Source organism: Cheilinus undulatus, linkage group 17 (assembly GCF_018320785.1).
Source record: "Cheilinus undulatus linkage group 17, ASM1832078v1, whole genome shotgun sequence".
Lineage (NCBI taxonomy): Eukaryota > Metazoa > Chordata > Actinopteri > Labriformes > Labridae > Cheilinus > Cheilinus undulatus.
This window is the reverse complement of record NC_054881.1, coordinates 20509342-20524139: the sequence shown is the minus strand read 5'-3', so window position 1 is coordinate 20524139 and position 14798 is coordinate 20509342. Positions and strand designations below refer to the sequence as shown.

The 14798-nt window shown below is 38.5% G+C and overlaps 1 protein-coding gene across 2 annotated transcripts in view; it reads right to left on the bottom strand.

Moving 5' to 3' along the window:
- Positions 1-14798, bottom strand: part of LOC121524701 (AP2-associated protein kinase 1-like) — a 40768-nt gene that overhangs the window by 8748 nt on the left and 17222 nt on the right. Inside the window, exons 9-20 of one of the 2 annotated variants that reach the window (XM_041810173.1) lie at positions 14168-14250; positions 13844-14004; positions 13283-13404; positions 11723-12040; positions 11261-11394; positions 10988-11163; positions 10824-10913; positions 9864-9959; positions 9400-9507; positions 8816-8983; positions 5901-6008; positions 5503-5599 (exon numbers count right to left, since the gene is read on the bottom strand). In XM_041810173.1, the coding sequence (XP_041666107.1) occupies positions 5503-5599; positions 5901-6008; positions 8816-8983; positions 9400-9507; positions 9864-9959; positions 10824-10913; positions 10988-11163; positions 11261-11394; positions 11723-12040; positions 13283-13404; positions 13844-14004; positions 14168-14250 (1661 nt within the window). The remainder of the gene's footprint in view (positions 1-5502; positions 5600-5900; positions 6009-8815; positions 8984-9399; positions 9508-9863; positions 9960-10823; positions 10914-10987; positions 11164-11260; positions 11395-11722; positions 12041-13282; positions 13405-13843; positions 14005-14167; positions 14251-14798) is intronic. The other variant, XM_041810174.1, reaches the window with a different exon arrangement.

Genomic DNA, 14798 nt, shown 5'->3' with positions numbered 1-14798 from the left:
CAAACACATGTGGGCTTTCTAGTCTGTGTCTATTTCTTAAATTCCACATGCTTTATAATGATTTGTGCACATTTTGTGAAACAAGTCTATAATTTAGTAAACTTAAGGCAAATTTAATTTTTATTTTGTGCACGCCTTATATTCCTGTACATGCATCTTTATAGAAACAGATCTTGTATGCTTGTAAGTACATGAAAAACAAAAATGTTAACAAGTGTTTAACTTTTTCATTCTCAGATTATATTTTTAGGAATTTATTCCTAATGTTTTAGTAATCTGTGGGATTATTACATTTAAATTGCATATCTGCATAACATTTGCAGGCTGTTATGATGCTAGAGGCTGTTACTGAAGTTGTACTAATTTTTCTAAAATATTGTGGTAAATGAATTTACAGAGATCAGTAACAAAAACTGGGCATAAACAAACCTGTCACAACACTTTTGAGCTTTTTTCTGAACTTTCAGCAATACTCAGATGCTAATTAAGGATTAAACTTTAAGAGATTTTTTTCTATTTTGCTGCTGCCTTGATTCAGTCATTTATGAAGTAATTGTGCATATTGCAAGTATGTACAGAAGGGGTCGACCGATTATTGACCTGGGCATTATCTGTGTCAGCATTTTAGTTTTCCACCAATAAGCTAAGTTTGAGATGTGTCTCACAGTCTCACTCTACACAGTCTCTATCTGAATCAATCCAAATGAGCTCAGTCTGGAACAATGAAGTGATGAACGCATTAATACATCTGCAGTTATAATCCAGGGGTGTAACGTTATCATAAGCTACATTTGCTAAAGAGACAACAATAGCTACACAGCTATGTTACTGAAATAGCTAGCTTAGCCATGTTAGCATTAGTTTACTTTGCTAAAGCTAACATAGCTACATTGGCTTACATTGTTATGCTAACGACATAACTACGTTAGCTTTAGTAAACGAAAACAAAGCTAAAGCAAACCTCTGTTCACTTAATTATTCTAAAGCAGGTCTATCCATAATTCAATCTCTGATAAGATGGATTTGTTTACAAATAAAGTTGAATTCAAAAAGAGAATCTTTAAAACAGGACATATGTTGTACTAGCAAATTACATCCCTTCTGTTCTGACAGAGGCAGCATCTCTGAGCCTGAGATCTACAGTCTGCAGCCAGACCTCTTTCACTTTTACTTAAGCGAAAAATCCTACACTTGTACTACTGCTTAATGCAAACATAAACTGTAATTGGCTTACAGTTTTCAAAGATAGAAAATCACTTTTATTGCTGTTATACATATGAATCTATGAAGTAACCTCGCTTTTTAATGACAGGTTCACACCTTTTCACTTGGTGTGAGTCCTAAATCTAAACTCCTACAATTTACTGTTGGCTCATTTTTTCTGTAAATGCATATCACTCCTGATAACTACCAGGTAATCTGTATCAGCACTGAAAAAACAATATCGGTCAACCCCTGATGTACAGTAATTGGATGTAGCTAAACTAGCTAACTAGCATCTGTAAACCTGCTAGGATTTGTCTACTTATCAGCATATAACCAAACTGTTACTGCTTATCATTCAAACATATTTCAGATTTATAATGCCAAAAACACCCTGATTATTTTCACTTTCCTCCCAGAAAGGGGTACTTTAAAGCTCCTGTGAGGACTTTTTGGTTTGTGTTGATTTTGGCAGCCCCTGTGGACAAAATTGTACCATTTACAACTTTGCCAGTTTGTTCAGTACACGTGTAAACAGTGGTATCTAACATAAAACACTCTAGCCTGAATAGTGGTGAGAAAACTGCAAAATAAAAAGAAGAAAAAAGGGAGAATTTCGTCTGACACCTACCCCCCAGCAGCTTTAAAAGAAATTAAAGTTGATTTAACAGAATCACTTAATCTTGTCTCAAATTGTTCACTGTTTGCTTTTGTAGCTCTTAAATAATTATTAGCATTCATTCCAGTCCGGTTCATAACCAAACAAAATCTTCTCACAGGAGCTTTAAGTTGATCTCCTTAATGAATACAGTACGATAAAGGTGACATGAAAAAAATGCTAAACAGAAGTAAATGGAGGTAGTCTTCCCACTGTTATGATTCATAGGAAGAAAATAAACTTTGTTTGATCCTACAGAAACATTTATATTGCTGATTGGAGCTGATTTTTTAAACCCTGTTCAGCTGACTAGATGCTGCAACAGCAGTGTTTCACCTTTAACCCTTTCACACATTACAGAGCCCCTCACACATCACCTATTAGACAAATTCTCTACACTGTAACACGGAGCGCAGACGTCCTGGCGGACATTAAGGAGCAGTAAGCCAATCTCAGAGAGAGTGATGTAGCTCTGACTTCCTGAGAGAAATTTAGAGAGGGGGGGAACAGGGGTCTGTGCTTTCAAGAAGAGATTTTAATGACAACAAGTTCCACGACCGTTGTCATGTTTTGCAGCAAACAACAAACACAAGTAGGCTACTGGAAAAAACACACCCAACGATTCGGACTCCACGCACACTCACACGTCTTAACACTGTATACCAACACACATGAACAGAACATTCAACAACACTGCCATGCTTTTTGATATGAACTCTGTGATCACTAAAACCAACCGGTAAAGCAAAAGAAGTTTTACAGAGCACAAATTTTCAAAATAAAGTTCTAGTTCAGCGAAGAAATTAAACAGGACTAGAGATTCAGCCCCCACTTTTTCCAGAAAACTTGTACATGTTCAGAATAAAAATATAATCCTTCATTAGTCCACATCATAACACAGGCTCACTTTTTCTTTTCACAGAGAAAGAGGACAGGGAGAAAGACATGGGATCAGGCCTAATCTCCAGGTTTAACAAAGACCAGGATTATCATCTATACATTATAATGTACTGACAATAACAGAGCAGATAGAACCAAGAAAAAACTTTCTCAACACACAATTCCACAAAGAGGAATGAAATATGTATATATTCTTCAATATTATTCATGTGATTATGGTGTTAAGAATCATAGATATTTTTTTCTATTATAGACTAATATTTATTTCTTACATTCATTCTCTAACACTCTATTCATATTAACATTTATTAACAGGAGAACCATGTCATTTATCTGTCATATATATATCTATATACAGAGTATACATATAAAGATATATATACGAGTTTTCACAAGTAAAGCAATATGTTTTCCACAAGTAAAGCTTTATGACAATGACTTCATATATACAGGGGAGGAATAACCACTTCTATGGTCTGCATAAGAGCCTGCAGAGGCCGCAGACAGATATCTATTTACATAAATAAGGAGTAAACAAATGACAGGAATGTAGGGAGGATTGCACAATGTGGGATGAATGCTTGTGGTGATGAAAGAAAAAATAAGTGAGTGAAAATCATTTTTTGAATGCCATATTAATCTGTTTGTGCCAAAAAATTACCTGAAGAGTCACTAATAGTCCCTATATAATAGCTACTGTATTTCTATTTCCTATTGTTGTTTATTATTTAATTCATTCTCATGATTTCATGCATTCTCTATTGATATGGCACACTCCTGTACACTGATAAAACCCATTTAAGTCCCTCATTTAATGTCATTACAAACTATTGCTTAAGAATGACAGCAGATGAGAGCAGGTCCTTGTTGAACGCTTGGGAATGATTTGTTTTGTTGATATACTCAGGGTTTAAGAGCTCTGCGTCACAGCAGTTTGTGTCAAGTATTTTTCTATAATATATCTATGGCACATCACTGCTTAGTAGGGGTGTAACGGTTCAGTTGGTACCTTAGTTTTAATGCAGACTTCTAGGTTACTATAATTGATTTTGAACAGACAGTAGTGAATCTAAATTAAAGTTTGTACCATCTAGTACCTTTAGATCAGTGGTTTTCTATGTGTGGGCTTAGATCAGTCCCAAAAATCCAGACTGACCCTATCTGAGCCCGACCCTGCCTGTCCTGATAATTTTATTTATGGGCCAGACATTTGCTGAATAAGTTGGCTCCTATAATAAAGTTTTGAAGGCAAAAAATAAAATTAGGCATTTGTGGCTGCCTTTTTTCTTCACTCAGACGTATTTGTCTTACGACTGTATGCACTGAAATGTGTTGTATGTACAGTAAGAATGCTGAATAAACACTGAAACCGTTACGACCCTACTGATCAGACTAATCAAAATATTCAGGGCACTACTAAATAGATACACTATGTGCATGGTGCAACTGCATTAAGAGTGTGTCCAACTATTTTTTGCTAGTTAAACAGTACACAATCTGAGCGCAAATTATGGTGCAAAGCACAAGCAGGTTTATTCAATCCCTTTGTTATTCCTCACTGTCTTATAGCCATTGAATTAATGTTACAAAAGGGAATGAGTGTCAATCACTTATTTCCTTTAACAGCCAGGAGCTATTGCTTTAAATATGGCAGATTTTCAGAAAGAAAAGACCCAGTTGTGAACCCACCTATCTGTCAATGCGCTGTCTAAATACCTGGAAATTACACTGAGAGCCACTTTAGACAAACTGTCTGTTGCCCATTCTGCTGTCTCGTATTTGGCAAAATGCCAGCAGTGCATCTGACCACACTCGCCTATGGGTGCAAATGTGATTGTGAACAAATTTGCTACTTGAACACTGTTGGCACCAGGCAGGAAAACACTATCTGTTGTTCACTAGCAAAGATTCTTGTGCTGCGATGCGTGCCGCTGTGCGTTTAAGACATCACCCTTAATGTTTTGCTCTTCTTTGTCTCACATTAAATTCATTTTGCAGGAACATACTTATGTTTCATTTCCAATCATAAGGTTCATTTCATTTAATCTTTCAGTCTAGTCTATAGCAGCTTAATATATGCCATCCAACAGCCCTGACAGAGGTCACATTTATGCTACTGTGCAAATCAGGCTACATGACAAAGCTTCACTTTCACAGAGGAAATAAACGGATCTCATTTAAAGAAATGGTCATTTCACTTTGTCATGGTTCAACTCCAAAATGTGCAAATAAATCAGGGGGAGGAGAATTTAAAAAGGCAAAGACAACAAATTCACTTGTGCACCATAAGAACTACGACCACTTAGAACTATGCCTATTGTACATTACAACAATGATCTTCTATTGTTTGCTATTAGACATGATGCAATATTGTTCAAACAAACGGGATAGCAATATCATATCCTGATTGACGGAGAGATGCCATGTTTAGAAAGGATGATGTTAGTCTACTGGCCGCTCTTTTACTGATGATACATGATGAGTACAACAAAGAGAAAATGTGAGTGAGAGGCTGAGAGATGAGAGGTGAGGAGGAGCGGATAATGCATTGAGGATGGGGGGGTGAAGAAGCACTGAGAGGCTGTTTCTACTGTGGCAGCTAGAATGGAGATGACAGCTGGGAGCGTTTGCAGGAAGCTAGCTCTGACAAACAGTGTTGATTGCTGTTATGCTATGCCAGTCTATAATCCAGTGTTACAGCTTCTATGGGAGGGGGGGCAGGGGGCTGGGTGGGCGCCTACAAGTCGATGAGCTGGTCCACCAGCATCAGGGAGCGAGCCAAGCTGGGCAGGCTGGATTCAGAGCCGCCACTGTTACTGCGCGAGTGGCCTCCTGAAACTGGCCGGGAGAGAGAGGGTGGAAGAGGGGTAAAAAAGAAAAAAAAAACAGGCAAACAGAGGGGGGGAGAAGCAGAGGAGCGAGGGGTCACAACGAGCAGTTAAGGGTGGGGAGAGAGGTCGAGAAAGAGAGAGAGAAAGAGAGGGCAGAATTTACCTGTTTACTTCTACTGGTTTAAAACATTCACAACTATTAATCATTAGTTATCAAAGCATGCAACTGGAAGAAAACCCAATAAACAGCCTATGATTTGAGACCAATTTGACCCACCTGAGCTTCCTTAGGTAATCAAGAAGCTTACCTTGAGAGTTCTTTCTGCCTGTGACAGGGATGGGATCAAACTCGTCCTCTTCACCGGCCTCTACAGTGGCCTGCTGGGGCTCAAAGTCTGAGATCAACAGAGATGAGTCTGCAGAGAGGAGAATAAAGTGAGGGATTGTAAACACGTAAAGATAAGAAACAGAGCATCAGGGTCAATTAGAGGAGATATTCTTCAACAAAACCACTCCTAAATATATCCAAAATGTTCCAAAAAATCATCAGTTAGTGCAGCTGATGCTCTCCAGCAGTACAAAGTGTGTTAGATAAGATATTATGAGGACAGCTCAGTAGTAATTATGATCCTGCAGCTGGCTCACACAGTCAGGCTGAGATTCAGAGCTGGAGCTGTCAGCTACAGTTAAATACTTTCACTGCAGAGCCAAGAAATCAAAAACCAAAGACAGCTGTGGAGCTCTTCTTTCAAATCATACAATACAGATTTCCAAATTCAGAAGAAGCACTTCTCAGATCATGACTCGACTCAGTTGTCATTTGACAGAATTTTTAAGCAGACCAAATGCCATTCATACAAAAGATAATTAGGGAGGTACGATATTTTTGGTATATCGGTATCTGCAGATTATAGCTCAAAATTCCATTTATGGTATCGAAAATTTCTGCCAATATTTACAGATAATCTACCCCTTCCTTTACCCTCATTTCTTAAACTTCTAAATTGTATTCTAAGAACCGAGGTTTTAGGTCTAGTTTAGCTTGTCTGGTTTTTTTTGCCCATGAGAAAATGTGTTTTTGTCTTATATCAAGAACTTTGTCATGACTGGTTCAGGGAATCGATATCCAAAACAGCAGTTTGGTTAAAAGAATTAATTTCTTAACAGGTCAATTCCTTTACAGGAGAGACTTGCTGTTCTTTACAATAAAAAAGTAGAGTGTACTGGTATTGGTATTGGCCAAAATGAGTTTGGAAATGTCAACATATCAGATATTGGCAAATATCCAACACTGATCATCTTTGAGGAAAACCAAAACCCTTTATAGATAAAAGTTGCTTTTACCTTCTGTTAGTTTTCAAACTGAGTGAAGTGTGAGGGTAATCAAATCACAGTCTTTAAAGACTGAATTTTGTTCAGATAAAAATGGGAAGCTGTTACTGGAAGTGCTTCTCCTGCCACCCTGTGGCTACCCTATGACAGTGGTGAGATCAAGCATAATCAAGTATATTTTACACAACAGCTTATTCGGGCTCTTGCTCAGAGTTAGTTATTGTTGTTTTGTTGCTGTTTTGTTTTGACAAACATCAGCCATCGGCAAACAATGTGGGCATTATATTGTGTCTGATCAGTTTAATACTGGCAATTAGCACACCCAACTGCCGATTAAGGGTACAGATTTCGGCCATCAGCTGAATTGTAATAATAAACATCAGCATTGGCGTTGGTCCTGATTTCTATAACCAGTGCAACTTTAGTATTAAGGTTAGCTGAGCCAATCCAATGTAGGTTAATATATGCTTTATAATTGACTATGCTTAAAGTCCCTGTAAAGTTATAAAATAAATCTGTATTTTAGGTTTGTTGTATGACAGGCCAGTGTGTTATGAACCACCAGGTCAAATTTCAGTCATGAAAAACATCTCTATGTTGCAAAATAAAGCGTCAAAATCATGAAAAATAAGGCAGTAATGTCTGCTCTGGATGGTCTGGGTGTGTCGGTTCAATGCACCAACGCCACGCCCACTCACGAGAAATATGATCCTCTCAAATTTTACGTCATGACAGGCAGATGGGTTAGAGCTATAAAGTCTCAGTTTCATTTTGTTATCCTGTATTTAACACTTCAAGGATTCCTAATATCCTATTTTTTGGGTGATGTGAAGTAAAATCTCTCCAATTCATGAGATGTTTTTGTTGTCAAGTGGCTGCTGAAACACTGATGTGCCTGATGTTGCTCTTTAAAATAAAATTATTCAACGATGATTAGTATTAGAGACCCTATTGCGACAGACTTGGCAGGAATAGAACATTCTATTTTCCAGTGCTTTACCGACCTTTACTATTACAACGCTAAAAGACATGAGGAATTAAACTGTTGCCGCTTTGAGAGAGACAAAGCTCCAGTCTGCTTCTTTTAATCATCCAGGACTAAAGACAAATTAAATAAAACTTCAAAAACACTTTCAGCAGGTAAGATGTTTGTTCCTGCTATGCCTGGTTCAAGTGAAAAATAGACAAGCAGTCTAGCAATTAGCCTGCCCCGTGACCTTACGGGGAACTATGGCCAGAGCTCAGCTGCCTGGCTCTGTGCCTGAGCAGAGACTGAGTGTTTTTTGTCACCATTCTTCCTGTTATGATGCTTTTAATGACCTGTAGGCCACTGTGGCTGATAGATTAAGCAAACTTAGCTGGCAATGAACAAAAATACAGGATTTAGCTGGCTGTTATTTTTCAATAAAGGCAATGGCATCAGTTAACAAAGGACTGTATTAAGATAAGCTGTTCAGTGATTTTATATTGTTGTAGCATTAGGGGGGGCAAATGAAACCTAGCTACGAAAGAGGTGAGAAACTTTCTAATGGTGTAAATCCAAAATTCAGTCACATATAGATGTCAGTGTTATCACATGTTGAAATCAACCTTATACCAACATATCTAGTGAGTTTAGACATAAATCTTGGATTTCACTTTACAGGGACTTTAACATTTTAAGTGAACACAAGATATTTCACCGCATTGAAAGTATAAGGACAAAATGAACTCAGGTATGCCCTAATATTGACTTCCACATATCCACCATGCATTAAAAAAAATTTCATACAATCAGATAAGGTAAACTGTTACATGGAATGCTATTGCAGCATTTTGTAAATATTGAAAAATGACTGTGGTTCAAAACACAAATACTGTATGAAGGCTTTATTGAATACTTCCATTTTACCTTTAGGCTGTCCAGAGTCTCCAGACAACAGACTAAAATCATCCAAAGCGGAGGCAGCAGAGGTGGGAGCAGAGGAGATGGAGGAGGTGGTGCTTCCTGCTGCTGGAGGAGCGGACGGAGCAGAGATCAGAGAGCAGCCCAGCAGAGAATCGTCTGCTGTCAGAGGGTCTGAAAAGCATAAAAAAAAGCCAAAATTGGACAGAAAAATTGAGAAAACTTCCGCTATGGTTCAACGATAACAAAGACTGTTGGATCCATGCACTAACTCTTTGATTTGGATTCTTCATAGCAAGCTGCAAAGCTGTGGTATTGACTAAATTAGCTCTAAGAAACAAATCTTTCTACAGTTATGGTTTTCGGTTAATAAAAAGTTTATTCACCACATTAAAGGACCAAAACAATTGTGTTACATGAAACTAACACTAAAATGACGCAGATTAGTCCAGCCATACTCTGACAGGATACAAGCATATCAGCTTGAACCTTTACAAGACGGATCAGCCTTAAGTTAAACATGAAATCTGGTCAAGCCACCGGCTTTGCAAGGTAACCAAAACAAGTCTCCAGCAATAAAATACACACACCTTTTGCCGACTCTTCCACTGATCCACCAAAGGGATCAGACAGTGACAAAAGGTCGGGAAGCATGAGAGAAGACGGTTCTGGAGATTTGAGGCCTTCAATCAGCTTCTCTGAAGTGGAATAAACAATTAACAACAAACATTAGCAAAGCATTATCAAACTTTGGTAACAGCAGAGGAACAGACTGGTTGACAATCTTGTCAAACTTAAAAACTTAATCATCATTAAAGACTTTAAAGAGATGTGATTTGGCTGGGAGCCAGTCAGGCTGCCAAGAAGAATTTCCATAGCATTATTTATTCATACTAATATTGATTCGTATTAAAATAAAAGTTCCTAAAAGATGAGGACAATCTGCTGTAGATTTTTTAAGGTATTGGATACTAAATGTCATCACAGAGGAAAACAAGACAATAGAAAGGTATTTTCATGTGAACATGTGGATACATAAGACTTATTTATTCACCTGGTGTATCAGACAGCTGAAGGGTACGGAGAGTATCCGGCACAGCCAAAAGTGAAGCTCCTGAATCCACATCAACAACAGCCGATGGTTTTTCAGCTGTTTTTCAGGACATAGACATACAGAAAAAATTCTAATCCAGTCATCCTGTTCAATGTGTGAGCATCTTATTAATTCTGAACAAACTCTTTGTTTTATTGATGTGAGGCATGTAAGCAGAGCTTTAAAAGCTTCTTAAAGCTATCAGAATAATGGATCAGGTGCTTTCCGACATTTACTCTTGTTCTGATGTTTCATTATATCCTTTAAAACTCCTTCAGTATAATGCATTGCTTGGAATGGAAGCATCAGAGGTTTATTGAAGATGGCAACAACTTATCAAAGCATTTTACTGTACATGTCAATAAGAACTACCTCAATAGGAATTAATTCATTGTGCATTTCAGCTTTGTTATTTCTGTTTCAGAGAAGCTTTTTAGAGAAAATGTCTGTAAGCAATATGTCCAAAAGCTGACTTAAATAGTGTGTTGAAATTAAACTACCTTATTCTATTGCCTTTTATTAAAGCTTCATCAAACTGGAATTATAATATCTTAAAGCTTCTGTGGGGAGATGTCACTTTGTGTTGACTTTGGCACCCCCTGTGGACAGAGTGGTACTTCCTGATTTTGTGCTGTCATGAGTAAGAATCGCTACTCACTACATGGTTTTAAGCCCATCTTTGTGCCTGATTTGCCTCCACCAAAAATTGCAGTGGTGCCTGCCACATCAAGGTTCAGCAAAAAATTCACAAGTGCCCGGTTTTAACACAATCTTTTTACAGCTATGTGTGTGCAGATGCATCATGGTTGCCACATGTCCCCTGCATTGGTTTGATGCACGTTCTTAAATGGCATGTTCAGCAGTATGAGTTAATGTTTAAACCTGTAAAATAATGAACGCAAGGTCAATGTTACAGCATACCAGTTTCTTGGGCTGTACTGTCCACAGCCCCTGCCTGCAGGCCTGGAATCAGCTCCTCGGACGGTTCTGTCTGAACTTCTGCAGGTAATTCTGCAAAAAAAGACAGATGTCAACATTTTGTCATATGTAAAAAAATACATTATTCATACAAATACAAAGTTTACCAGCAGGCTTTGCTTCATCAGCTCTAGCTTCCTCTCCAGCAAGGCTGGGGAAGTTGTCATCGTCAAATGGGTTCCATGCAGGCTGTGTTGGGGTGTTAGTGGATCCAGCTTTGCTCTGATCCTGGGCTGCGTCACCTACAGCAGGCTGGGCGGTGCTCAGTGGAGATGTAAGTGATCTAAAAGAAGAAAAAAAGGATCAAATATCCTAAACACAAAAAGAAGAAGCATTAACCCTCCCCTTCAGGATAGTTTTTGTGCACTTCTACAACTTACTGGTTCAGAGCAGCTTCTCCATTAGTTCCCTGTGGCTGCTGTGCAGTGTCAGCAGAAACGCTGCTCAGTGTGGTGTCACTCGGTGTGGATTGGTTGCTTCGTTCTTGGGTTGTCTTTGGAGATGCAGGTGGAGTCTGATGAAAAAGACATGGAGTTTTCAAATTCAATCAAGTCTGTTATGTGTTTAAATGTAGGAAATCGATATGACATTTTTATAAGCAAGTTTTGATGTGCTTGTGGTCACATTTTGGGGGAAAAAGTCTCAGATTAAAGGGAAAAAAAGTGATTTATAGGTCATTTGATGGATAAAGTTCATAACAAATATAGAAAATTGAATTGATTAATATATTTACAACACAGTCATTGACAAAAAAACAGAAGAAAGACGACTGAATCTTATCCACAATGATTAAGAAGACACAGTCACCTTTGAAGGTGGATTTGAAGCACAGAGCCACTCACCATCTCAGCTGTTATTTGGCTGATCTCAGCAGAGGTTGGCTGAGTTATCTGCTGCTGCTGAGATACCTGTGGCTGACTCGGGGCCGTTTTGCTGGGTGAGCCCTGAGCTGGACCTGGCTGCTTACGTCTAGCTGGGCGCTGAGGGGGGGCGGGACTTGATGGAGTCTGATCAGGCTGCTGAGAGGGGGCAGCAGGAGGTGTGGTCTGCTGCTGGACAGTTGGCTGTGCTTGTGGTTGGACATCAGCTTTGACCACTGGAGACACGACTGCTGCTGCTGCTGCTGTTTCTGCTAAAGGAGCTGCTGCTGGCTGCACCGGCTGTCACACAGAAATCATATGACAAATTTGTGGTCACACAAGAGGTTACGGTCGAAAAACAGTGAACCAGAAATATACTTTTTTTTTTTTTTTAGAACTGATGGATATAGTTTCTTTCATTTTCATCAAATCCATTTTTAACAGTTAAACTTTTTTGAGAATATACATACAGATATTCCTTGTATCTTTTTGAAAACATGCCCATTTTTTTATAAAACAGGGGGTCACCAACCTGTAGACTGTGACCTACTAGTTGATCTTTGAGCTATCTCAAGTTGATCTTTGACACTAAATGTGCATTACATCTAACTTCAAACTAATTTACCTTCATCCCTGGTATCAGCATTTGAAAAACATGAGTTTTGTTTTGTGTTATGTTCCAAGTGTCTTTCAACTTACGGCATTCTTAAAAAAAAAGTTTGACTGTGTTCATTTCCTGCTGAAATTCTTAAGTTGTCTCCTTCTATAAATGCATACCTTTGTTGGTAAACCATTCAGTGTGCTTAAGCACAGCAGAAAAGCCATATAGATCCTCCCAGGACTGTCATTAAATCAAATGATCATACATGTGAAATTTGAAGGCAATCTGTGATTCCCATGAGAGTTATGTCAACTTCCTGTGTAACTGGTGACAGATCATAATGCCTTCACCACCAAGACATCCCTTAATGAAACATGGCTGTTATCCAAATTTAAAGCTGAACAGGTTAAGCACAGCAAGAGGAATAAAGATATGACCCATTTGTGTCACTTCCTGTTACCATTAAGGGGCCATAAGATCTTTGTATGTAGATATATTCAGTGTCATCCTGTTGTGTTGCCAGAGAATGTTGAAGAATATAGGACAATGCATTCAAGAGTAACAACAGATTGGTGGACAGTGAGAGTAAAATTGAGTTATATTAATGAAAAAGTAAATATCTGTTGACTTTCTCAGTAAATTTAGGTGGGCATAGATTGAGCTTTCTCTGTTGACATTTTAGGGGACCTTTAGTTCTAAAAGACTTGTAACCACTGGTCTAAAATATTTTCTAAAATATTACTGAAAAGAAAATAACTTGTATTTAAACTATTAAGTCCAAAGATAGTTTTAACAGACAATCTCTGCCTTAATGTGAATGCCAACAAAACAGTCAAACATGCTTTATGCTGTTCGAGCATGTCTTTGCACAATTCATTAATACAGGGATAAATTTGACCTTTAACACAGCTTTGATTTTGGTGAATTTTGTCAGTGCATACCTGCTTCTGCGTCACTGCTACGTGACTTGGATTGTTTTGTGGCTGGGTGAGAGGCAGAGCTGAAGTCTGAGCCTTCTGTGACTGCAGAGCTGCAGCTGGCTGGGAGAGGTCTAAGCTCACTCCTGTGGGACAACACAAAGAGCATACACTGCACGTGACTCATAAGCATGGGAAATGTTCAATCTTAATATTATTAGAGACACATTATTCTAAATATGACATAAAAATGTTTATCAGAGCTCTTAAAACGTGGCACATCTTCAGTGTAACAAAGAAGATGATAAATCTGTGAATCAAGAAACATAAAGCGATCTGTAACAGGTACAAAGTCTGGACTGAGTAGATAATTTCATAATCACTTTGGGTCTCTGGTTTGATTACATTAATTTGCTCGAGTCTTAACCTGCACATTTGATCTGCTCCTGTGGAGAAGTGTGTAACACGTTTGCTGTGTGCACAAAGGATTAGAGGGATTCCTGTCTTTATGCACATCTTTATTCTAAAGCTCATTTTCTTTTCCTGGTGACAGATAGCATAGTAAGGACAGCGCTCTGTACTCACCCACAGGCTGAACTGCACCACCAGGGAGATTAGCCCGCTTGCGAGGAGTGAGAGCAGCAGGCTGGATGGGTAGGATGCCAGCCGCAGGCTGAGTATGGGCTGCTTTGGGCCTCTGGCGAGGGGTGATGGAGGTTTCAGTGGTGGGGATTGGATCTGTCAGTCTGGCAACAAAGCGAGCATGTTGGCCTTCTTGTTAATCAGTGCAAATAGTGTTAGCATAATTATTTAATGAGTGTCAGAGTACCAGCTCTACCTAATGATTCCCACTAAATGTAGTGCTCCTACAGCTTCAACAGTAATACAGTGTAAGCAGGTCATGCTTGCCTGGGCTTATTCTGGCTCTTCTTTGCTGCTGCAGCCTCGCTCGCTTTGATTGGCTCGGGAAGTTTAGTAGGAATGGGAGAATTCTGCAACATGGAGAAAATATGCAGGACTGTTATAGAAATGCATACTGGATTTGCAAAAGACAGAATTTTCTTTTTAAAATATATTTCTTGGGCAATTTCTGCCTTAATTCATAGAGGTGTATGATACTGCATCATGCAATGCCACAGGATAAGATGCAATATTACACGATACAATATGATACGATACACTATGGTATAGGAATTAACACATTAGGATTTAGGATAACAGAGTGGGTGAATGGACACAATATGGTGGGATTTGATACGGTATGATATGTTAAAGTATGATATGATGCGGTATGATGTGATACAATACCATACAGTATGACACACTACGGTACAGGACACAACACAACAGGATTTAGTATGACAGTGTTTGATACAATATATGATGCTGTAGGATATTATATGTTGCCATGCAGAATCACACAACCTGACATAGCAGAATTCATTACAGTGTGGTATAAATCCAGAATTTGTAAATAAAATATATTATAGTTAATGTGGTGCAAATAGTAGTAGTTATTGGTCCTGTATATAAAGGTTGG